Raw genomic sequence first — 27,698 nt, 5'->3', positions numbered from 1 at the left:
AGTGTAACAGTTGAAATAGTGTAGTAGTGGGATAACATTAATGTTGATAGCTTTTAATTAGAGATTGGTATTGCATGCACGCAAGAGACGCAACACAATAATCATACTTTGTTTCTATTAAACGGGTTTCCATTCATTTTAAACGAGTACTCTTAAGTCTTATAGTCGATAATACTTTGCCAATTAACAACACTGCATCGCAGGTGTATGCGTTTTTGTTTAAATTTAACGTCGCAAGCTTCTGTATTGTGTTATTGTTAGCTATTATTCAAAGAAAAAAATAAGCCATGTATAATTATTTTATGGTTTGCACTTTGCAGGCATTGTTAAAACGTGTAATTAAATATATTAATAATAATCAAAGGGGTATTTATTTTTATTTTTATGGATGATGATTGTATAGAAGACAGGGGTCGTTTTACCGCAAAGAGGTCTTTTGTTTGTCGTACTTTTTTTTTATTATTATTTTTTTTTTTTAGAGTCGTCTGCTAAGTGTTAAACAAAAGGACACCATCACAATAATAACGGCGGCGGTGGAAGGGCGTACACACAATTCTTATTCGCCATATGTGTATGGCCCGTGTATAATAATTACACATGTACCTACTGTCTAATTAGTCATTACCGGGCTGCTGGGGATTATAACAATGAGAACACATAAACAGTCGCGTCGTCCCCTCTACATGCACCTGCGGGTACTTAATAAAAATTAACCATGCCACCGAAGACAACCATGCTCGTGCGCTGTGTTTCTTTGCCTTTAGTTTAGATGTAAATACAATAATAATAACAATTCGTACTCGGTAAGTGCAGCGTATTACAATTGACAGAATTATAGTACAAGAACACGCTAGTCACGACCTTTAATTTGAAAAACTTTACTCTGTATTATATAATATTATTTCACATTAACGTTAATAATTTATGAGGGGTCCATTCTAAAATACGTAAATTCGTATAGTTGATTAATACCATATTATAGTTTTTACATTTTATCATGAGTACACTGTCGTTACGAGGACTCTTCTTTTGTGGAGGCATTGATGGGTCTAAAATGGGCCGTTAAGTTCATAAAATAAATTGTTTAGGCATGTCAAATTTAAAATATGCATAAATGTAGAAAAAATAAACATGAAAAAAAACTGTTTAAATAATAAAATAAAGTTTAAATTTATAACACTTCTATTTAAAAATGCATCAATATATTTTTAATAATAAAGATTAATTTTTATTATATACTGTACTGTTGTCTTTCGTTTAGTGTATGTATCCTTAGTTATATTTTTGTAGTTAATTTAAAAATTACTGTGTAATTTATTTCACTTAAGAAAAATCGTGTAAATTACAATTTGTAAAATAAAAAGGTTGCTCAAATTTGGATACCCTAAATGTCATAAGGCCAACATTCAGAAATAAACAAATATTTACTCCAGAGATATATTATCGTTAACATTATATAACACATAACCAAGATCATAATTTTATTATTTTTTTCAAATTATTGGTCATAACATTGTAGTTTATTTACTTGTGAACCTTTTTACAGTTGTAGCTATATTAAACATGTTGTATTAAATATGTCGCTGTTGCAATAATACCAAAGCTCAAATGTACAGCACCTATTTTGTATATTATGTTTGTACGCGTGTACATATGTATAAACTTTAAAGTAATTCAAAAAGCGTATACTGAGCTGGCTTTAAAGTGTGCTGACTCGTTATATTAACTTTCACACTAAGGTCGAAGTCGTTTTACATGGAATTGATGGAATGTTGGTATTTTCGGCTATATTATTGTCATACATTGAAGTTGCCCCAAAAAAAAGCTACAGTCTAAAAAAATTTAATTTAAAAACAAACGTGCCTTTCCTTTGAAATATAGGACATACCTATACGAATAAAGTTTTAACCGAGGGTGTTGATAAAAGGAATAGTTTCAACTGATAAAAGGCTCAATAGCTAAAAACACATAATTTGAAGCAAAAAAACGCAATCAATTTTAATTCGAAGCGTGCGCATAATATTACTTTGTTGGAGTTGTATTGTATTATATTATAAACCTTCTATCAACTGAACCTTTCTTATAATATAAGGTTCATTTAAATGTCACCTATGTCGTTTTCATTGCAGTGGTACAGGGTGGACAAAGAGGACTTGAAACAAGAAGTGTTTGAGAAGTTCATAGAAATGGCGCCGGACACGGACACCGAACGATTTCTGGTCGATTCGACGGAGCAAAGCGACAGGCTTTTTACTCAGATCTGGCAATCAGCAGTGTCGTCCGTGTTAAACGCGTTCATGACGAAGACTTCGATTAACGGGTAAGTCCGCATTTGGTTTACCATTGGCCCAGCCTCCTTCGGGCGGCCGTCGCCGATTGGACGTTTACTGCTTGGGTACATTTTTTCTTTATCTCTTTGTTTTTTATTTTATATCGTTTTAAGTAATTAAACTTCTTGTCCGCCGACCGGTCGGTATAAGACCGTCTTGGACTGTTGACCATCGTCTCGTCTCTCATGCATATTGCATGTCGCGTATGTCAACCGGCGGTGACGGTCACACACACACACACACACACACACACACAAAAACGCGAATCCGTGGGATTTTTTTTTATTTTTTTGCTCAAGTGCGCGAAAATATTCAGTCCGGTTCTGAGGTTGTCCATTCATGTGGTTGTCATTCCACCGTGGCCGATGCTTCAACTCGAATGTTAATCCGATGTACATTAATTGTCGCCAACTCTATACTGAAGAAACAAAACGAATTCGCCGTTTATCATGACATTCCTTTCATTGAGTTTTGTCAGGTACACTTCAGCTAGCACAAACACAAATAGCCTCAAATGTATGGGGATCTCACCCCCTCCCCTCTTACTTCCCGTTTATCCAACATAGCTAAACTTAGAAGAAAAATTAAATGGAATTACAATATAAAGAATGAATATGTAACAGATAGGAAGTTCAGTTATGGTATCTATTTTTGAGAAGATGATAAAGTTGCTCAATCGATTGAGAAGCCGAAAGGTCGGTAAAGAAAGTGAAGGCCAAGAAAGACAGCGAATGTCTTTATGAAGGATGTGACAGTGTCATGTGTGGCACAAATCGTTTTGACCGGTGTTTATAAGGAATAAGGCTAGGGTGGATGCCCGACCTCAGATAGGTGGGAGAAGAGAAGAAGTAAAAGAAATAGAGACTTGAAAGAAGTATGAAAGCGATCCGAACCTCTCTGCAGTTTGTGCCAATGTATAGTAATGAGTCCAACTTTAAACGAAGGGTTGTACGCGACACTTGTGAATTTTTATATTAAGGGCGATATTCACAAACATGGTATCGCCAAAATTTCGAACACTGATAAAATACATTAATTTCATATTTTATCTATGGCTATAATTGTAACTAGTTTGAAACTTGAAATTGAAAACTTTTTCTTTTTAATACTTATGTTATCAAAATCAGCCATGGAATTTCAGCCATTTCACGTTTTAGAATAAGACAATTGTTAGTCTATTAATAAATTTGACTATTTCCATTTTCTAAGATATATATATAATATTATACTTTTTCTTGACCTAACCATGTATAAGAAAAGCATAATGAAAAGTTAGATGTGTTTCCTATGTAAAAACATGTTTTATAGACTATAGACAACGGCGACACAATACGTGCCATTCAAGTACTGAGTAAATATAATTTATGAAAAAATATATTTTTTTAATGTTATTGCAGAGCATTAGGACTAATTTAAGCGTCGGCTAGACCATGTAGTGCTGTATATATATATATATAGTCATAAAATAAAAATCGAAACGACCGGCGTGTTTGTGAAATTCAACCTTCACTACCACCCCTACCCAAGTACTCACTGTCCCTCCCTCACTCGTCCGCCATACCGCCTTATATACCTGTGTATAGTACATAAGATAGACTCGAGTTACTGTTTCGTCTTTAAAAATTCCGGGGTTAATTACCTGCGCGTGTGCAAACACACAATACTCCTCCCCCTTCCACTGTATAATATTATATTCTGTACAGCGAATAGCCGGCGGGGGGATTGGAGGACGGTTCGGAGAGATAGTCGGGGGGTGTGAGCGGGTTGTGTGAAGGCTCTTAATGCACCCCCGAGGAACCGGCGGAGGTTTAATGTGTCGAGATAATATTGTTGGCATCGATTCCCATTAGCGGCCGGGGGTACATGGAGTATAAATAGAAAAATAACTTAGCCTTCCCCTCTGCGTCTTTCCCCCTCCCCCCCCCGCCTAACCACTTAATTCTTCGCGTTCACTCTCTATACGTCTATAACAGGGCTCGGGGGGTAAGCTTCGGTGGTTTTTCTTTTACAATGCACGAGCGGCGTTTATGGCCGCAAACGGTAAATCCGTGTATTAAAAACGCCGGCACCGCAAAGGGTATAAAATATAATCTCGCTAATGATATTTTGATTACGCCCACGGCCTTACTGCCGTTATGCGGTGTGTGTGTGTGTGTGTGGATAAAAATTCACATTTTCATCACAAAAGACCGGTATGAGTATAAATACATGTGTGCGCACGCACTAGAATAAGAGTAAAAAGGAACAGCTCTATAATATGAGAACGCACCCATATCATCATCTTCAACCGGTGAAAAAGATATGAAAAATGTTAAATAAAAGGAAACGCTATTATTTCCCTCGCACGCGCATCTCTATATTTTTATATTTTTTTTTACCCTTCGGGTCATGCCGCGTTTTATATTTTTTAAGTTTCACCCCGGGCGCATAATGTATATTTTAGTAGTATACTAATCGTATGCATTGTATTGCTGTGATATGGGTGTACATGTGGCGAAAGGTGCGATAACCCAGGTCTTGTGTAATATTTATTCATATTGAGTATTATCACGCAACTTTCGGTCGAACGAAACTAGAGAAATAATAATTATTCATATTATAATGTCACTTGTAGTAAATATAATCTATTTTCTACCCTGTAGGCCAAAAATAAAATCCACGAATAAAGTTTATTTACAGAGATCGGATTTTGACGTTGTAAAATGATGTATATTTTGTTTTAAATTTTAAAGAAATCATGTTTTAAATGGAAAAATTACATTGGAAAAAAATGATCAACAAATTGTATGTGTAATATCATGAACATGGGGTACGTTTTAAATTTGTGTATCCTCTATGAAACGATTAGAAAGTTTTGTATCAAAATGTCATATTTTTACATGACTTTTAAGTATTTGAGAGGATCTAGGCTCCCCAAATACTCCACCTCACTTAATTACGATTGTAATTACAACTAGAACTTGAAATGTATGAAATCTGAAACACGTGCACTCGTTCAATTGATAAGATTAACCTCCAATTATTAACAATTTAATTCATTTTTTATTTAAAATTAAAATGTATTCGTACATACAAATTAATTCACATAAACAACATGATTTTATAGTCGAATTGTACCTATTCGTGTGTATGGTCCGCTATATCAAGTCGGGAACTTACTTTACTTGCAGTACATTAAATACGTTTAAATGTATATTTTTCAACTAGGTCGGTGTAATAATACATATGTATCTATGCTTTTTATTGCTTCATTCGCAATAACAAGTAGAATTATGTATGAATATAAGACGCCCGGTTGCATTTTCAACAATGCGGCTACACTGTCGCTACTGGTGGTTTCTCTTGTACGAGTTCATATCGTTCAGCGGTTAAAGTCTAGTGTAATCTGTTATGTACTATGCCTAGTCTGGCATAATTATGAATTTTCAACAACATTATATTCATAAAAAGGAAAAATATTTTATTCATTTAAAAAATAACATTTTTATGTTGTAACGAATTATACGATTACAATAAAAAGAAATGAGCATTATACGTTTTACAAAATATACAATTTTAGGTTTTTACAAAATCGGGGCTTAAAAAAATGTTATAATTGAAACGTTTAAAACAACAAATATCGTTAAAACATAATTAACGAACACCGAATGTGTCAATTAATAAAATACACGTTGTACCAAATTATGCATTGCTTACAGATGAAATGGAAAAATAAAAAAATATTAAAAATTTTATCGGTACATTGTTTCTTTTTATCAGTAATATTTTGTCATAAAAAACATTGACGTGTGGATGTACAATGTTAAATAATTTTGTAACAACGTTAAACAGTAATTTTTCCTGGGTTTTATTTATCCATTGCAGTAAAACTAACAGGTTTTTATATCCAGACCAATAAATATTATATTGGTCGTTTGTATTGATGTAGATTTTGTCAAATCAAACGCAATTTTTATAGGATTTACCGAGAGATACATTATATACTATTATAATATAAAATAGTTCACAGTTTGTAGTATAAAAATTGCATGTCTCATCCATACCCGGTTAAAGTCTTTCTTGGTATGTGTACAGGCCTATATTGAAGGAGGTGTAAAAAATCCCCAAAGATTTTAGGTGCTCATTGAGTTGACAGTCAAAAGTCATGTTGTAGTTAGTTAACCAAAATTTTAACTTGGAAAAACTAGTTTTATTTGTTTGTTTCTATAAAAAAAAAAAGGATTTTTGCATCATGTTTCTCATGCAAAATTGTTTATATATACTAAACAAGTTAGTGGGATTCAGGCTGGAGTTAATTTTAAAATTTAGTTTAATGCGGTGGTACAAAAGTCTTGCAAAGTTAACGCTTTAACTTTTACCCACTACTCGTCAGAGTAAAATTATTTATCAAGTCAATTTTTGTCGGGGTTGACATCTGCTGTGCTGTGTATAATTCGTCTGGCATAGTACGTATTATAAATACCTATACACATGTGTACAGCCGTAGCGATTGTGTGTAGGTATATGGGATATACTTGTCGGACGTTATTATAGTTGATTAAATTAAAAAAAAAAAAAAAAAGCAACCTAAGAGTTTGGTTGATTAATGATGATGACGCGTTCAGAATCGTCGGCTTCCTGGCCGGTAGCAACGATCTTTATTTTAGTGCGTAGACACGGTAGACCCAAGCATCCGATACGTACACACTCCATTGTCTCTACACAGAATACTATGTAGTATGTACCAAGTCTCTCCGCTGTCTGTGCCGTTCGGTCATTAAACAACCGGAGGCCCGATGATTACTATACAATGCCTTAATTATTTCCTACCAGAAGATCCTGTGTGAATCGAGAGATGCCTCTTTCCCTACCGACCACCTCTCCTTCATAATATAATATATATTTATATAGGATATCTTTTCACCGCGCGTTGTGTATCGCATCGTATCGAAACGATATTTCGTTCATTCATTCATTCATTCATTATTTTATTTTTTTTTTTTTTTCATTATTATCTTGTCCGTCGTCATTATATTATATCATATTATTATTATATAAAAATCCGTGGTCCGGTCGGCGTAAAAAAAAATGTTTATCAACGGACACAAGAAACCTTTCACGGTCCGTGATCCGAGTCCTTGAGAAAAAATAAGCCAACGGCCCTGTACGCGCGCAACTTCTTCGTTTCCCATTATGATTTTTATAATATTATTACTATTATTATAATTCACCTATAACGCACTGTACACGGGAGACGGGCGCGAGTCCGGGCGTATCCGTGACATCAGACATGCGATGGACCGGCCATCGCCCATCTCGTTAGCTCGTCACTCTTTTACATTATATTCATACCTACTATGTCTACACACTAACCCGGCAACGGTTAATTATTGTGATTACACGTCACTGTATCGCAGCTACCGGTTATTTGCCGTCCAACGCGACTATATTGATTGTTTACCTGTAGCAATGTTATTCTAAAACATTGTACGCATAGCATGTAAACTATCGGTAGGGGGTGAAAGGCGGAGGGGAATGAGAAAAGAGAGGAAAAAAATTTAAAGTTTTGTCTCTTCAGTCATAATAGCCAGGAAAAACATAATTTCCACCGGATAGTCGACAGAGTTTACTCACCGGCTGATTTGTGGCTGTACCTAACAATTAATGTGTCTTAATACTTGATTTTGCTTTATTGGCTTTTTACACAAAGAATTGAAAAATGAACAAAATTGTAAGAGAAATTCACTGGGTCATACAGTTTGCCAACCACCCTGTATTTTATAGTATGTTGCGTGGTACGTGTCGAAATCTGTGCGTAATCATTTTTTAGTACTGTGCAAGACCGAGTAATATATTTTCAATTTATTATTAAAAACAGATTAACCCAAAAAATTGTTAAAATGGTAAAGTGCAACTTATAAGTTTGTGGGTTAATGTGTTTTGATTCTATATGGATGTAGCGTGTATGGACCATTACTGTTAGTCAGAACCAGACAAATGTAAGTCACAATATGCCAACTTTTCAGAACTGTTCATCAGTCGGACTAGTGCGGTGGATAAAACCGCTATTTTTGGATTTTCAGCTATCCGCATTGAAGCTAAATAAAATCCATTTACTGTTAATTTAATTGATAAATTAAAAATAATAGGTAACTGTGTCATGACGTGCAAGTCATGAACTGTTAGGTACTGTTGTGCTCATCAAATTACTCGGTTTTGCGGTATAGAAGATTACCACACTTCTTAATCGTATCTCTGAACTCTGAACAATGCATTTGCTGGTGGAAAAAAAACGCGACCAATTAGGTATTTTTAAGTATCGCCTTTACGATGATGGAGTATACCAGCCGCTATTGAACGCCATATATATATATATATATATTCCGCTAGAATTTTTATTGTATTGGTACCATTGTAACCGCAAACGGATCAGAACTGATTGTGTGTATTGTTAGAACAGTGGCTGGGGATACAACACTGTGTATAAGGTACGTTTTTTAGTTAATTATTATAGATTTGTAAAGAAATATAATACGGACTCGGTAGACGATATTGACGATCCGTCGTTAATTCGGTTATTAAACACTGAAACTGAGGAAGATTGAATTTGAGCTGGCTGGTTATTTTTTTTTTTGTTCATTACTTCTAATATTTCGGAAGACGGAACGCAGTGAAACTCTTTTCTATTATAAACATTCAATTTGATTCTATTAGTTGGGATGAGTGACGCTGTGTGACGAAGGAAAAGAACAATAAGGAAAATTGCAATATGTTTAACGTTTGGGTCCTTAACGCGCGTAATAAATATCCGTGAAACAACAAAATAATAATAATATATAACATAATATCATTTTCCAAGAACGAGTTGATGAACGATTGGTTTCCACAAAGAAGAGACGTATGTATAGCAATATATGTATAGGTGTACCGGCAACAGCTGTTGATTGTTTTTTTTTTTTATTATTATTTCTTACCATTATTATATTATTCTTTTGGTGTGTAAAACGTAATGTATTATTGCGCTATTATGTTATAATAGAACATAATAATATTATGGTAGACCCGCGCTGTATAATATTGTGCCTGTATTTAATTTCAAACAAATGCGACGGTGTGTCTTAAACGTTATACGATCTGGTCACCCATTTAAAATCGAACAGCTTTCGCATTCTGTATAATTGGAACCGCCGATATACATTTATCTCTTATTTTTCTATTTCTGTGTGTAACAAAAAGGATACTCACTATAATATTATATTATACCGATCTTGTTCTCATCGTGCGAGGCTCGAATACATGTGTATATATAGATATAATATATGTATGTATGAATATTTATATTATATTAGTATACATGTTATTATTATGATATACCATATGGATATATTATGTACATTATAGGTACAGAACGATGACGATGCGGCCAAAGAAAAGCCACGACAATGTAATGAAATATTTTTTTTTCCGCACTCTCTTATATTATTATTATGTCGCGTTGTTGTGTTATTATTATTTTATTTTAATATATAATATTATATACTTTTTTTCGTCGGATTTACAATTTAGTACGGATAGTTATTATATATATTATTTTCTACTACATATCCACCGCCTCTAAAGCCAAGGCGGAGAGGACGATGACGCTTCGGAATCTCCTCCAAGCAGCAGCTATATATACAGTGTTTTATATTATTATTTATTTCCTCGGTCGACAATGAGAAACCGAAAACATAATAAAAATAATAATAATAACGTTCTAATTGCAGGCCGGCCATCTTGGACGCGTTGATGTTTTTTTTTCTTCAAAAAGACCAATCGACGATTTGTGTATACACAATACCGCCTGTGCGGTTTGTGATTAACGGCGGACAACGGGCGTTATCGTGGCCGGATTAAAAAAATATATATCTAAGTATGTGTCCACGGTATGTCATGGTGCGCTTGTATTGTGTATAGAGCGGTCAGTAAACTTTCCTATTCCGAGCTAGACAAGAGATCCGTCGCCCAAACCAAATACATTTTTACAGTTATTATTTCGGTCCAGGTCATGTACGTAGGTATACTTGTAGAGAGATCTGTTAAAATGTTTATAAAATATCCGTTTGCAGTTTTTCCACAGATCAAACAGCGACTTGTTTTCCTCCTCTAATGCCGGGCTACACAACAAATTAATAAATTCAACAGACCAATCATTTAATAATTATTGTGAAGGGTCACTAAAATGTAACAGTCTTAAGGAACCACTAAATAATTTATCAACCTCGGTTTCTGTTTGGTTGTGTTCATCTTTTTCGTCAATTGTTTGATATTTTCTCAATTATTTTGTTGGAGGAATTAAAATATTTCGGATAACTTTTATGGAGGTATATAACAGGGTGACTGTCAAGGATCCACATGGCTTTATTTCTTCTTTTTAATTATTGTAAACCATGTCAAAATGCACAGTCTAATAGAATAATACATAATTATAAAATAATTTTACAATAAATTAAAAAAGTGTTAGTTTTGTATTTTAAATTTGAACTATTAAAAAATACCATTTAAAGAGCTATCGATTAATTGTGCGAAAAAAATATAACTTTTTGCATCTATTTGGATGTTTTTTGGTTACTTACAGTTGTAAGTCAAATTCCCGGTGTTCTTATTTCCAACGTGATATTTTCTATGTTGGTCGTTAAAAATAAATTAGCAATTCTATTTTCACTTAAGTAACATCTTAGGTACAAGGCACCGATTTACCTCGGTATTGTTGAAACAATAGGCTGTACAAAAAAAAAACCTTTTAAAAAAATACTTCATCTTCGACACTTGGCCTCCATTTCGCATGCTCTACACTAACAAGTTTTTTGTGTACATGTTATGTACACACAAACACACGCCTCGGACGATTGCTGTAGCCATTCACATAGGAAAAAAATACAACTGCAATCTCGAACACGCGATACGTATCTCCTTTAACTTGTATAATAATATATAGTTTATAAAACAATATCGATCTGCTTATATGGATCCGAGGTGGCGTAATCCGCGCGCTCGCTCGTGATACCTTTAAAACGCGTGTAAAATGTTTTTTTCATATTTTTTTTTTAATTCTTCTCTTTTTATACTCAATGATAAGCTCGGCGATTAAACAACCCGTCGATCGTCTGTTGTATAGTATATACATCGGAGAAACACTCATATATATATATAAATATTATAGCCAAAGACGATCCTAATCTCGGCGATGATTTATAAAGTCTACATTGTTGTAGGCGATGGTTTTTGCGCCCGGCAACCGCTTCTGTGCTGACACTGGTGGCCATATAATAATACGGCATATTATGTATATATAATATATAATACTATATGTATAATTTGTACAGTCGGCTTTCCACTGTTGGCCCCGTGGACCACCACAGGCAATAGGTACGACAACAACACATTCAGACAACAATGAATATTGCTTCTTGCTGTTGCTTCCCTTCGCTTAGGTCACCCCGTTCCCGGTTTGTACATTATAATAATATGCGCGCCACTATAACAGCGGTATCGCATGGTTAACGCGCTGTTTACCGGAGAATTTTAATAAGAAGCTGCTACTGTATGTGCACGCGCGCGTTTGCCGCCCGGAGAGGTTTATGCACCCAATATAACAATTGTAAAGACCATTGGAAGAATTGATAGAAAAAATCAAAAAAAAAAATCCGTCTTCTTCGGGACGGCGGCGTGAGAGAATTAACCGCGGATGAATTGATAAAAAAAAAAATCATATACTATATTGTAAATCGAAATAATAGAAAATTAAAATATATATAAGTAGCGGATAATAAGTTATAATACTTCATACTTGTGTGTACTGCTTATAATCCGAGTCGGTGTGTGTGTGTATACCGTGAATAAGTAACGAGGGTGTTATGCTTAAACGCGCGTTTCCAAAACGAATCGACTATCGCGAAGAAGTCTCCCCTGGTCTTATATATATATATCATTAACTGTATGTATATTATGTATAGTCATTATTTTTCTGCCCGACCGGTACGTTTAATCTGGCATATATTCAACGGACGTGCTGTGTGTGTTACTACGGTAATCCATATAATAACGCTTGTCTATCTATTATATATCTATAGATACTTGTATTATTATAATTTCCTCGAGAAATTCCCGACGTACTTCCTCTCTTCAATCGACAGTTATTATTATTATTGTTATTGTTATTAAGAACCGTCGATTGCACGCCGGCAAAGTGTTGTTATTACACATTGTTCGGGGGGTTTTTTTTTTCCAGGAGAAACCATGTATTATTTACACTCGTAAAACTTACTTCCGGATATTTAAATATTCGGTATAAAATCGAAAACGAAATCTATACTGTAACGTTGTTAACGGTTTATATCAGCTACGAGTATATAATGTTATTATTATACGTCATGAAGAGCTACGCGGTTCGTTTCACACTTAAGGGTGTCGGTGTCGAAAAAACATTGTCTTTTGCCAATTCTTAACTTTTAGGTTTATCTGTGATGTGTAATAATTAGTTTAGTAATTAGGACACTATTTTGGCAGTTAATTTATTTTTCGGACTATCACAGTATCCTTGACAGTGATTTAAATGAACAAAAATGCTCTTACAGGAAAAATTCTCACGCCTCGGAAACATGTCGGATTTTTATAATTTTTTTTTTTATTTGAAAGGGGAAAACTTTTTGCAGTTCGGATAGAAGCCCCAATTTTCGTTTAACATTAAATAGGACTAAAAAAATATGTTTAAAAATAACAAATATTTGACATAATTTAAATGCATATTATGGCTTCTATAATAAGAATTTTGAAATTCGGGCATCTATCCGAACTGCAAAAAGTTTTCCCCTTTCAAATAAAATAAAAAACGATTAAAATCCTACTATTCTACAGGACGTGAGAGTTTTTCCTGTGAGACATGTTTTTGGTACTAAAGTTGTACCGGCTCCGACAGCCTTAACAAAACTACGCTTCCTTTCGGGTATGCATTATTATTGCTAGCATAAACGGACTGCGTGTTTGGCTTTACATCTTGGCCACAATTATTGTAAAAATTTAAGACGAAGAAAATAGTGATTGAAGAGATCAAACTACATAGAGTTTTAAATTTTGTTCAGAATTTTCTCAAATTGATCGAATGTTTTTTGTAAGTCATCCATCACCGAGGAAAAGAAGTATGGACTTTATAACGTTTTTTTATGTATGACAAACTTATATTCTCATTGAGAATTCTTTTGTTTCACCATTCGCGCACATTCTTAAAACTCGTTTTCGCTTCATCATGCTTGCCCTCGATTAATTTTACATAAACATTCATGGAACGCTTTTCTGTTTGGTACTGTCTACAAGACCTCTATTGACACCCTGACGTAGAACGCACAGACGAGGTTCAGTTAGGTTAGGTCGTGTCTGCTTACATTTTTAATCAAGCAGGAGAGGTGATTTATTTTTCTTGGGGTATAATAAGTTATTAGTTCCCATACAAATAACATAAGTACAAAAATTGTTTAGTCTTGAAATTTACGGTTAATCACTAAATATTTTCCGCCAGTTCTGAAATTAATAAAAAAAAAAAGTTAGGGGGAAAAAGAATAAAGGATATTCAAAAATTTCATACTTGCCATACTATTGTCTCTTAGGTTGCTTAATGTATAAGTGAGAATTAAAAAGACATGAGTGCAATTTTTTCTACCAAAGATTTTTTTATTATACTTTTCCATGAAACATATAATGTTTAATTGTTGTTAGTTTTATAATTTTTCATTTTTGTTTTAAAGCCCTTCAGTTGTTCCTATTATAATATTTGCTTTTAGCGTCATCCTATATTATATTATACACGTATATATATTGTATTGTATGTTATTCTAAAATCTAAATAAAATACTTGTAAATACTGAAAAACAATGGACTACGTAAACGATGTTGGGTTTCGTTACAAAAATATTGACTCCAAGAAATGTATACGTATATAATATTATGTGTATGTATAAAATATATTTTATAATCAATAAACGTGGTGTCGTGTGAAGTTATATCGGTGTAAATAGCGATAAAAGGCGTTTATAGATATCCAAAGTCGCTTGTGCATTACCTTAATGGATTTTGTGGATACCTCGTTGGCCGTACAATATAATATTATGTAGATACGGTTCGCGAACATGATACATAATATTATTATGCGTAAAACGTGGTGGTGGATGCACGTTAGGCCGCAGCGTCGAGTAGCCGGCCAACTGCCAAGTCGGTGAAACAATCGTATAGTCAGCCAGAGGTACCTGCACTAATAATATATTTATATATATATTTACAGTGTGTAAATTATGATTCTCTGAGTGTCAATAAGAAATTAACTCTGGAAATTATCTTATAGTTAGGTGTACGTTTTGAAGAGTCTATACCTGTATAGTGTATAATATGACGTATCTGCGCGAGATTTCAACAAAATGACCCTTCCACTATTCAGATTCCAACTGTAATTGCTCCTTGGTCGATAGATACAGACAATTGTATAATATTATACGGTCGGCCGCGGCGCGTTCATATTTGAATGGGATAATGAAAATTCTCTGTTATTTATTGCAATGAGTTCGCATCTCAAACAATACCTATATGTATACTATATTATATTATTATTGTGTGTTACCGTACAGTAATAACGCCGAGTTTCTACGTCCAACTATATTATACATAACTATTACCTATGTGTGTATACCTTTAATGGCTTTACACTAGTATAATTCCTTTCTCTTGTGAGTGTATGCAAAACGGCGATCCCGCAAGCCGTCATTTTATACAGCGGAAGTGTTGTATTCAATATTAGATCAAAATCTGCGTATTCAGCTATAACCCGCCTGCGACGTATATTATAACAAGCGGTTTCCGTCTAATTATATTATTTGATATACGACCGCATACTATTGCATGGATTCCTGATTTGTTTTTCGATACTGCGGACGTTTAGTATAAGTAGATTAAATGGCTTGAATCAGCCAAATCCTATGGTATTTATTTACTTAGCCTATCCCAATTAGTGTTATGATTTTCTAACTAGACACTCTGGTCGTAGCCAGACGGGCTATTTAGTCCGCTAAGACTAAGTAAAAACTATAGTTGCGGTACTATGGGAAAATGAACAGATCTGTCAGAACTTTCTGACATCAATGGACCGGATTAACCACTTACAAACGCTCCAAAGTCTTAATTTCAGTAAATTAATGTAAAGATACACAATCATAGACATTATATCAACTTGTGGACGGTTCATAAAAAGTACGAGGACAAAATATGTAACCATCGAATAAGAGAAAAAGAATGATGTAACAACCATGGTCTATGTGGTCATTTACAGTAATTGTTCTTTTTTCCTAAAATCGAATATGGATGACTTTTTTTCAGCTGTTTTTTTTTTAATCAAAATTGTCCTAGATTAATGATTTATTATCTTTCTATAGACCAGCTCTAATCGCGTAAACGTTGTTAGTGTGCTGGTTTCTTTTGTGCATTCCAAAAAATTCTTACAACAGTCATTTTTGCAAATCGTAACATGAAGTACTACCACCAAAAAAAACCCGTTCCCAGTGATATTGAATATTTATAAAACACCAAGTGGAACGCGCTGAGCTATAAAAAAAAAACACTAATTCTGAGACTTACCATATGCAGTGACATTACCTATGCTTGGCAGAACCCAATATTCCGTAATTTGAACTAAGTAGGTACAGAAGCTATTTTTTTTTTTTTTTAACTGGTTAAATTCTGGTTATTTGTCGTGTTAATGTACACGAAAGTGGTAGCATCTAATTTGTTGTATTCGTACATTAGTGCACGTACCCGTAGTACACATGTCATAATTTAAATAATATCCTGGTAACACTGTCATGGCCGTGTTGTGCATACGTTTAATACATTATCCAACGGCTGCCGTTAATTGCGTAACAAGTTTATAAATTGTTACTATAGTACAGGTAGAATTTAAATTCATTTAATTATGATCACATGCGTCTTATAATAATAATTTATCTGTAAAAAAATCAAGGATATTTAACCATATTAAAATTTAGTTTCTGTGCAAAAAAAAAAATAAGAAACCATATCTACGCGACGATGGTCAAGACGCCTAATTTGTCATCCATCTCTATTTAAACAAATTTCTTGCAAGAATTTAATTTTTTTTTTTATTTCCTTTTTTGATAAAAAAAAAACTTTTTGTCCATTGAGGAATATCTCCGCCTTGTCATACACCAGTTTATTCTATCCGATTTCTAGAAAGGTTCAGCTCACATTTTGTTGCTTTCCATTGTATAAAATTCTATTTGCTGTTGCCTGTTTATCATTTTCGTATTTAGAGTATAATACTTTTAAAAACTGTTGCCTTTGGTTTACTCGTAGTGACTTTAACTTGTGACTATAAGTGACAACACTATACCAACTGTTAGCAGTATTCCTTATATAATAGATAATATTGCCAATGATATATTTTGTTTTTCAACATAAAATATATGTATTTTTTTTAAATAGCCCCTTTATTTTTTTTTACGGAAAAGTATAGTATTACATTAATGTACATATTGTGCATGTTAATACAGACATAATTAACGGACGGCGGGTACCCCATTTAAAAAGCTCCATTCATTCCCTTTCCTATACAGTGACAGGCAAATATATCAGGTGTTCGGACCCTGCGACTCGTCAACATCGACCGCCACTGTACCTACATGTTTGCCTGTATAATGTTTACAACCGCGTTCGGACCTTTATTTAATATGCGCGTATAATTGGAAGTTCGATTTGGTTTTACATGTATTATTGGTAAGGTAAAGCGGGGGGGGGGGGGTGAGAGAGTAGAGCAAACATTGTGAAAACAATATGTTTAAAAACCGGATGTGTAATTACTGAATTCATTATTCACCCGATAATTAATTATTCAGTTTTCACGTGGGGTAGTATCGATATTAATTTAGTATTAACAGTGTAGTATACAATATATGTAATGTATATATATAGCATGAACGAGCCGTCTGGAACGAATATCGCGTTTTGGATACCGGATAAACACGACAAAAATTTTTTTTTTTTTTTAATAGACCTCTAGAAATTACTTAAGTCCCTCCTATCGCCGCCAGAACGTAATATAATATTAAATACTGCTGTAATTATATGCACAGTATACATGGGTATAAAAACACCGACAACAAAAGTGTATAATATGGCCGACCGCTATAGTGTACAGTAAAGTTTTTGATACCGTCCATTTTTCATAGATGATTAATATTTAACGACGGCGGTGCCTCAGTTTTGTGTACTATTACTCAGACGATTTAAAAAAGGCCCTTATTAAATGAAAAATATTTTACCGAAAAATGTAATCGGGCGATGACCTAATCAGTGACCTCAACACAAATTGTTTAACTATTTTAATTAGCCGTAACATAATTTATGTGTTAATCAACGCCTATAAATTTACTTTGCAATTGTATGAATCATCAACGATTAAGTAATTTCCTTCAAAAAAAGCAATTATTTAAAAGACCTAATCTGAACCATAACATACTATGTAAAAATAAGTTTGACTCTAGACAACAGGGAGTTTTTGAGTTTTTCTGGGGTGAACACGAGATACGCCCATAGATTGAGAGGCCTTGGTAATTTCTTTGATAACACAAATTTGAGTTTTGGGTACAGTTCGTGTGCATAGAAAAGTCAACGGTCACGACCAAAAAAGTAAAAAAAACAATCCCTGCAAGCCAGTTATTACACCAGAGAATTCACTTGCCTGTATTAACGTGAGTTATGTATACAGTACTCATTTGACTGCACAGTTAAAATTTGTACACACAGGTATAATAGATGAAGTATTTTTACGCATTATCCGCAATTGAAATGTAACGTCAAGTCATTAGCTGTACGCGGTAATATCAACCATGTAAGGCAATATAAGATATTTAAATACTTATACGTCTTATACTAGCTTGTGTTATCTGTACACTGTCGTTTACATCAAAACAACCGTCTGGTTGAAAATTTAACAACAATGGCTAATTTAAAACGTCACATAAATTACCTTTTTCATTAAATATCAACGTGTCGTTTGCAGTTAATTTATAGTCACAATAACAACCTACACATTTAATTATTAAAAAAAATTGAAAATGTCTGACTAGATAGTGTCTTACGCTCCATGCTTGTTTGTGGCGCATACAGTCTTAGACGGGTCATTGCATTTGTAAAGTGTGCAATTTTATATAAATTATAATATTATGTTCACCAAGTAAACTTAATAGAGTGACTTAACGCTTGAGGGGATTGAATATGGTCGGTTTTTTTTTGTTGAAATTTTAGACCAAAAAGCCTGACAAGGTTTCGACTACTTAGGATGATCCAAATTTAATTTATTTAATTACAAGAAACTGAATTGTTTTAATGAAAATCCGTTGTTTTCTACATAACCTAGTAAAGTGGTAAAAATATTTTTACAGAATTCAAATCGGGCCATCCTAAGAAGGTGTAATTTTGTCAGGCTTTTAGGTCTAGAATACCACAAAAATGACGTTTATTCATTGAAAAAATTGTAAAAGGTAAAAATAATACCTTGAAGCTTATACAAATTATTCTGTTAATAAGATGACATGGTCGAAATTTATTAAAACTCTTTTTTTCTTAAATATTGCCTATATAAAACTCCTTAAAACCCGTCCGCTTTCAATCCCCTTAAGTAAACCAAGACCCCACTTGTGAGACCACAAGCATAATATGTACATTGGGTGTTATAAAAACGTATTGTAAATCGCGTTTTCTCACCGGCTGCTCATAAAGAAGTTCTTTTTATGTTATAATAATAATAATAATTTATACAGGTGACCGTGATTTAGTCATTGCGAGAATATTAACATTTGAAAAATGCCCTCACACGAACAGACCAAAAAGATAAAACGAACAATCATAAAAAAAATACCATATACACAATTCCTATTACGGAAATTAAAGCACAAAACGATCACATCATTTATTAATCCTTTTTTATTGCTTTTCTGGTCTTTGTGCTGTTTTTATTTTTATTGTCGCATCGCCGACGGACCGATTTTTTACGATTAATAACAAACACGCGCATTCCGTATAAGAAATTCTCTTAATGACGCATCTCATAATATTTTTAAGTTAGAATATAATTGAAGGAAAAAAATTCGCTCCGCCCACCCGCTGTCCACCGACAGGATGTTTATGGAATTAGAGAATACCTTAGAAAGTACCTTACAGGCACAGTTTTTGATCTGTAGATTTGCTACCAGATCCAATTTTACCAAAAATGCACCTCCAAATCGTATAATGAAAATTCATAATAGTGTACAATATGTATAATGCGTATTAAGGCCACAACATTGCTTTCTTTACTTCTTTAATGTGTATACTTATGTCTTATGTATATACTTTTTTTAGTTAATTTGTGTATTTCAAATCACAAAATCACTTAATTGTCTGTAACACAATTATAAAAAGCCGTTTGGGTAAAGATAAATTCAATAAATAGTATCTATTGCATTGCATTTAATTTTATATCACGCGTTCTTGAACGTGTATGTTGAGAAATTAGTTTACCATAATTGCACACATTGTGTTGTAGGTATTGTATGGGTCGTGTGTATTGCGTATGCGGTTTTTCGGGCACTAGTCAGAAATGTAATATCCATAGTTATTTACAAAATAAAACAACTTTTTTTTTTGCTTGTCGAGCACTCTGTATAAGCGTGAACCAATACAATAATATGCCATGTTATAATATTACCCACGTTACTTTGTCGCGACGTCGTCATTGCCATTTGCCTTCGCGCCTCTCGTCCACCCACAACCAGACATCTATAATATGCAAGTATTATTATTGTGTTTGTGTGTGTGCGTGCTTCGTACACAAAGTCTGGATATTTCATTTTTGAACGGCACATAAATCAGACGTTGGCAAAAGGTATAATAAAGCGCGGCGGCGGCCGGGCCACGCGGTGGTGGAGAGGCAAGGGCGGTGTAATTTCTAATTACCCGACCGTTTATTATACTCGTGCATGTTATTATATTATAGTAGTGATATTATTTGGCGAGTAGTGTTTTTTTTTTTTTTTTTTTTACGACCTACCGACCAGTGTAATAATAATTATTATTCGGGCCTCCGACGCAGGAGACGTGGCGAATCGTCGTCATGCCCCCCTCGCTATTCTTCCTCTCCTCCACCACCACAACCGCAGCTGATCCTTAGACTTCCAGCGAATTCCTCCGACAGGTGGTTTTTTATTTCGCCAACAGGACTTAACGACCGCGGAACGATAAACCTTTACAGCTCATGGCCGTGGCCACCCGGACACAGGATAGACGCGACCTCGCACAGCGCACATTGTCCAAGAATCCCGCACGTCTTGTGCTCTGTCGAAGCGACGGCCAATATATTTTATTTTTTCCCCGTTATTTATTTGTGTTATATTAAATTGACGCCCGCCGTCCAATTGATGTACATACAGGCCTCAAGTGGTAAAGTAAAATAAATATATATTGCCTCCTCGTAGATTTCCTCATGGAGTATATGCAATTGGTTAATTTTCGAAAATTCTATTTTAATTAAAAATATAAAAATAATAAAGCTATGTAATAAAGAATAAATATTAAAACATTTCATCCAATGTGTTTTCTTAAATTGGAATACGATTTATTTTTAATTAAATTATGTTTTTTTTTTTTATCCATTATGCACATTTATTTAATGTATTTACTTAAACATATTTTAACTTTAGGAACTATTAATATTAATAACTTCATAATGACTTTTTAATTTCTTTTTTATAACAACAACATTAATTTTTCGTTTTTATGGATTAAATAACTGCTATCATAATAAAAGTCCATAATTGATAAAATACTAAGTAGAACAATATAATGTACTATCAAATGCATCATGTTAGAACTTGCTTCTTAGACAATTATTGTAATATTATACTTACAACTAGTTATATTTTTATATCGAACCGAAATAGAAGGGGGATGCTCGGCATTAAAGATAAGAGTGTAATAAACAAATAGCCCAAATACCAATTGCCATAGTTTCTAAAAAAACATGTTTTAACGATGACAAAAATAATATATATTATTTTTTTTTAGGTGATTTTAAATTTATGATTTATGGCGTTATTTCCAAAAAAAATATTTAAAACGTACTAGTTTAAAATGTACTTAAAAGTTAATGGGTTTGAATTAACTGCGCGCAACATTAAATACATATATAAACCCGCGTTCCTGTATATTATTATATTGTGTTCTTTTCAACGGAAAAATAATAAAAAAAAAATATCAAGCAATACTTGAGTGCCGTTGTTCTTTTCCCACTGGTATCCCTCGAGGGCTTGCTTCGCTTAATGTGTATAGGCACGCCTGAAGGTTAACTCTTATTGCGGCTAATATTTATGAGATATATATATTTTTTTTCGTGCTACAACAACAATAATAGTATAGTATAATATCTTTGTATATGCATAGGACCTGTCCCTGTCCAATTGTATAAGAGTGTGGATTGTATCCCGTCAATTAAAACACTCGTCAATAAAAATACTCCCGCACAATTGAATGCCAGCGTTTCGTTTAACGTCCGACCACCTTCGTTGTAAAAAGAAAAATAATACTCACTTTTATAACTCAAAATAATACCTATATATATATATATATATATATATATATATATATATATATATTATCCGTGACAAAAATAATATGATGCCGAAGATAGGAATTCTTTTATATTGTACTTGGAAGTATAAAACAGTATATATTTCAATGGGAAATATTTTTTTAAGAACATCAAAATATAAAATAATGATAAGATCATTTATTCGGATATCTTTTGAAGTTTGAACTTAAACAACCAACAAGTTAAGCTATTACCGGTTTTAAAAATTACCGGTATTAGATTATTTTGTTTTAAATATTATTTTCATTACTGTCATATGTTAGCATATTTGATCTGCAAGAATAAGAAATAAAGTGAGATCATCTTTTTTCAACGGTCAGTTATTTTCAAACCCCCACAAATAACATAGTAACAAATATTATATATAGCAAGTTCAGACTTTTATTGACCGTTGGCCATACTATTATATTGAAAAATACAAATAAATATCTGCAACTCGTTTTTGTTATACATTATTCGTTTTTCTATTACAATTAAAAAAAAACAAATTAAAACTGCAAAAGTATTTTTTATAATAATTTAGGTAATTCTGTAAGGATTTTGTGACATTGTTTAACTTTTTAACGTCATAAATGCTTTTTATTTATTTACTGCATTTCGATCCGCGCCCTTTGTAAAAAAAAAAAATACTTAATATACGTTAACATTTTTTTGTTGAAAAACTACACAAACTAAATAATAAGGATTTTTTTTCGTTCTAAAACCAACTAATTAAATATTTATGTACATCTTGTGTTGGACCTTTTCTAGCAGGTCCCTTGTGCTCGCTTACACAACTGCAAACCGGATCGAAGAGTTGCGTTTTATCGCGGCAGAGGGTAAAGAAAAATGTATGAACTATTTATTAAAGAGAGAGTAATAAATTGGAATTCCAAAGAGTTTTCGCCGTCACCGGGTTGGTGAGCCGAAGGACAACCCATAGCGACAACGACAACCACCCGTAATTAAAAAAAAAAGACCCGCATTAATTGCTGCGCCTGCTCGCTGTATTAATTAGTGTGTATAAAAATATATATATATATAACGTATAAACGGAACTGTGCGAGGGTCCTCCACAGTCGCCGCCTACTTTCGCGACACGGTATTCTTTTGTCTCGGCCGCAATGAAAAAATACACTACACGAAAGAAGAAAAAAAAAGGAGAAAATCGATTAGGAAAAATTATCTGGTGGCCCCTCCTCCACATATTTTTTTTTATCATCATGAATATCCAAGTCCAGATAATGGCGTTTGACACATTCACACCGTATTGTGTTGTTACGGATAAAAACTGGACAAGTACAAAAGGATAATTTTTTTTTTTTTCCTTGTTAGCTACCACCTACGTGTCGTTATCCATCGCAACGTCCAAACCGTCAATGTGTCTACGCGAAAACCGATAACCGATTTGCCTCGGGCTTCAGTTTTTCTATTAGCAACTCAATAAGAGCATAGGCTTGTGCACGGTAGCGCAGACGGTAGGTACTTTTGCACTACATCCCGGGGGCACCTATGCACTAATAGGCCCTTCACTTTCAGCTCAATCCCTGCCATCATTTATCATAAAATTCACAAGCTATAGCATTACTAAATTGTAGTACTAGATAACGGTTAAATGTATGTTGTATCCAATTCCAACCTAGCCACCAACTAATATATTAAATCATGAACCACGTTGAACATACCACTTTTCTACTATTACGGCTATCAGTTGAACTGAAACTGAAATTTTATTTTTGTTTAACTACTAGATTTGTGTGTGCCCATTTTTCAAGTACTATTACCTCGACTTGCCCAGAATATCTGTCGTTATCCTTGGGTTCTTAGAATATTAGAGAATAAATAAACATAATAATAATCTAAGTATAGAACATTGGAGAGTCTACCGCTCGTTTGTATTTTATTAAACCAAATAAATAAATAACTCACACAGCTAATGCGGATCTAAAAAATCCATCCACACAATAACTTTATTTTTTCTTCAAAGTTCAAATTACGTTGCTCAAAATTGAAAGCAAAATTTTCTACGGGACACGAGTTTGGCACATTCTGAGCGCATCAAAGTCCTAATGTATTGTTCACTGGACAAGACCGTTTGATTTGTATTTTATAGGATTATAAAGAACGGACGCAGGTTTGTGCTAAGTATATTATGTGATATGGAAGCTGCTGTGCGTTTCACCGGGGTCGGTTTGGCCCGGCTGATTTATTGCTGCTGTGGTATTTCCGTGGACTTCTAATGTCATGCACGACGACCGTTGACAATGGACAATGGGACGCTGCTGCCGTGCAAAAGCCTGAAGATCCTCGTTGACGATCACGACGACGGACAGGGCCTCTCTGATTGACGTCTGTCCCCGGGGCCGGGATGCAAATGACGAAATTAAGCATTGCGATCATGTGCCAGTAGTGGAAACGGTGGCCGTTTAAACACCGTGTATGTGCGGCTGCTGCGCTCATATATAATACATGCACTACGGGTATATGTAATGAGATATTATTAAAGTCGTATATACACTATAGTCCGGATCGAACGCGCTTGGGAACGGGCCCAATCAACGGCCGATGATGATGATAATAATAAGCCGTTCGTTTGCTGCGCGCACAAATGTCCTTCTGCCCCGTGACGGACGACCGCGGCCATAGGAGAGGCGCATCCGGTCGTGTCATTCGGGCGTGGACCCCGACTTAACTTAAAAACTCCTAGCTTGCGGATTACATATTATACAAATATGCATTAATGTATTTTACCTGTACCTGCCTATGTATAGTGGTGGACAATCGCCGTGTATCAACGATTCCGATAAAAATAATAATATCAATAATGAAAGAAAAAATATGTACCAAGTATCGATTAAACAAGTTAATAAATGTATAGTACACGATATTTACTTCATAGGGTTGACGTTGATGCAGGATTCACAATTGCAATACATCCACAATATATAATAATACTCATATATAAGTTACTTCTTGTCCATTGGCGGAAATTTAGTTAGAGATTTGCTGAGATAAAAATAAGTGTAGCACCAATTTTAAGTTTTAAAATCCCAAGCCCCTTCAAATTTCCACCAATGATCTTGACCTGTTTACAGTATGACAATATGTCTTAAATGTTAAAAATAATCGATTCATTTGACGTGATCCATAGTCCTGTCAATTGCTACTTTAACAGTACGTTTGGCCCATCTCCGTTACATCTTGGTAAAACTTGATGTGTTTATAAAATGTACAACGAACATATTATTATAAATAATTAATTTGGACGATCAAACCATCTTATGTATTGCATTTAGGTTTATTGATACTGATTTTATCAATTGATAATAATTGTTGTACCTATATCAGAAAAAAAAAGTATTTCGGCAAAATCGTTAACGCATTTGCATGATCGCCACGACCTTTGGAAAACTAATCGATTAAGAACCGACACGATATTTACCAACCCTAAACTAGCAAAGGTAATAAAAATACATTTATAATAATTAATGTTGCATAGTTGACATTTCCATGGTTGAAAATTAAAAACAAACTTTTGCCTATATTGTAATGAACGCGTAAAGCATGACAAAAACTGGGTTTTAAATACCGAAAATGCGGGAAAACAAGGTGTTAAGTCACTATACTTTGGGAAAACTGAGTTTTATACGATATACATAAAAAGTACATAGGGGGGATGGATTTCTATTTGATTGTGCTATAAGACGGGTCTCAATGCAATTTCAATACCCATTTGTGTTAACTTATTTATGTTTTTATCTAGTTATTATTGGAAGTGAGCCATGAGCAGAAAATATGATAATTATCAAGTTAATTTTGAAAGCTTATTTAATAGAAATTGCAAGTTCGTGCTAAAACGTGCAATAAAAGTATATTTCCTTATTGTGTAGCATTCACAGAGTATTGTCGTCGTACTAAGTATTATTTTACGGTCATCAATCAATCAACGTTCGTCTTTAATTAAAATAAAACGTTTAACTAGGTATAACTATAACCTTCAGACACTATTATACAATTCTACGTAAATTAAAAAATTAAGTATAAGGTCGTGGAAGGGAAAATTTAAAAGATAATTAAAATAATGATTAATTAAATAATCAGTCGTTGATCTTAAACACTTATTTTTGTCTTCAACGAGCAAGATAATTACTTCCACGTCTCATTTATTACAAAATATGTGAAACGTCATTTGCTAGTTGTTTAATTATTTTTGTATAACTACGTTCAGTACTTAGTACTTCACAGTTATTATTTATTTCATGTGAACGCTTAGGTCATTCCAATGACACATTTATATTCATATTTAAAATTTAATTAATAATAACGAAATTAAATTTGTATTTTTAAATTTTACCTTCTTTTTTGAAATCTTGATAAAGAAAATGCAGTAAAATAATAATGAAGTTAACTTTCAAGAACGCAGCACATTTTTACTTATGCACGAAACAAGTTAAAATATGCAAATAGTGCATTTTTTATTAAACCCGAATTAAATACTAATTATTTCGATATTATGTAACCTTTTCACTATTGAGCGACACGATTTACTTTTATTTGAAATAACTAAAAAGGCCATATCCACAATAATACATGTTTATATATTCTTTGAACGTTTTGCAAATTTGTTTTTCATGAAAAAAGTTTTGCAATAAAGAAAATGCATAAATTATACAAAAGTTTTTATTTTTTATTTATATTTTTATTATATTTTCAAAACTTCAATAGTGTTTTTATTATGAATTCAGTTCATTCCCAAATAAACCTCACGGTCTGATCTTCATTTCTCTGCAGGTAAACTATTTGAATAATTTAAATCCATCCTCGATACAAAAGTTTTAACTTTTAAATAAAGACCCTGTATACACAGTGATTTCTAAAATATAAATACCTTTTTTTTTTTGTTGCAAACTATGTTTGTATATTTTTAACCGTTGTAAAACTGCACAATATAATCAAATATATTATTTGTTGTTATAATTATTTGTTACATAATTTGTATTTATATATATCCGTATTTTAATTTGCTTTTAAAAAAAAAATCTAAATCCTCCGGTAAACTTGGGTACTTAGGTTAGGCCTATGATAAATCCATGTGCTCGTTTGCGGTCCATTTGTTCGGGATGACATCAATCCTTCACTTCAGTGGTGTATCGACGTATATCGATTGTGACGCGTCCAAATCTATGGAAAGCCAAAGCCTCCTATGATGAATACAACCCCTTTTTTTGTTCTTCGGTGTTGTGTTACACCCCTTTACCAAAAAACGGATTATACTAACAAACGAGCATTGTCTGCCTTTCTGTTGTGTAAAGTTTCCTTTATTTTTATATTTAATTTAACGCGTTGGTTAGACTCAAAAATAGTAAACTGGCGCGTTGGAAATTGTAACCAATTTTGTAATTTCTTAATAACTGACGCAAAAAGTACCTTAGAATCGGTTAATTTAGCGTATTGATACTGTCATCCAAAAATATAACCCCATATCAAATTGTGTTTTATTATAAAATTAAATTGTTATAGTAGTGATGCACACTTGGAGCATTAATTATTAATTAGATACTTTAAAATAGAATTTAGATACTTTTTTTCAAGTAGTACCTAGTTATGTTTAAAACGATTCCTTATAAACTGTAATCAAATTATATTTTAGTTGACTAGTTAACATAAAACCGCTAAAATTAATTAAACAA

At 33.4% G+C, this 27,698-nt stretch overlaps 1 protein-coding gene across 3 annotated transcripts in view; it reads left to right on the top strand.

Annotated features, from left to right (window-relative positions):
- LOC126833655 (protein-L-histidine N-pros-methyltransferase) overlaps nt 1–27,698 on the top strand; it is a 70,024-nt gene that overhangs the window by 21,400 nt on the left and 20,926 nt on the right. For all 3 annotated transcript variants that reach the window (XM_050565102.1, XM_050565099.1, XM_050565101.1), the window contains one exon: nt 2,130–2,320. In XM_050565102.1, the coding sequence (XP_050421059.1) occupies nt 2,187–2,320 (134 nt within the window). In that variant the 5' untranslated portion in view covers nt 2,130–2,186. The remainder of the gene's footprint in view (nt 1–2,129; nt 2,321–27,698) is intronic.

Source organism: Adelges cooleyi, unplaced genomic scaffold (genome assembly GCF_023614345.1).
Source record: "Adelges cooleyi isolate 19-005CV unplaced genomic scaffold, UGA_ACOO_1.1 ACOO_flye_CR_arks_rails_tigmint_CR_PRNA_2, whole genome shotgun sequence".
In the NCBI taxonomy this organism is placed as follows: Eukaryota; Metazoa; Arthropoda; class Insecta; order Hemiptera; family Adelgidae; genus Adelges; species Adelges cooleyi.
This window is presented reverse-complemented; position numbering and strand designations above follow the sequence as displayed.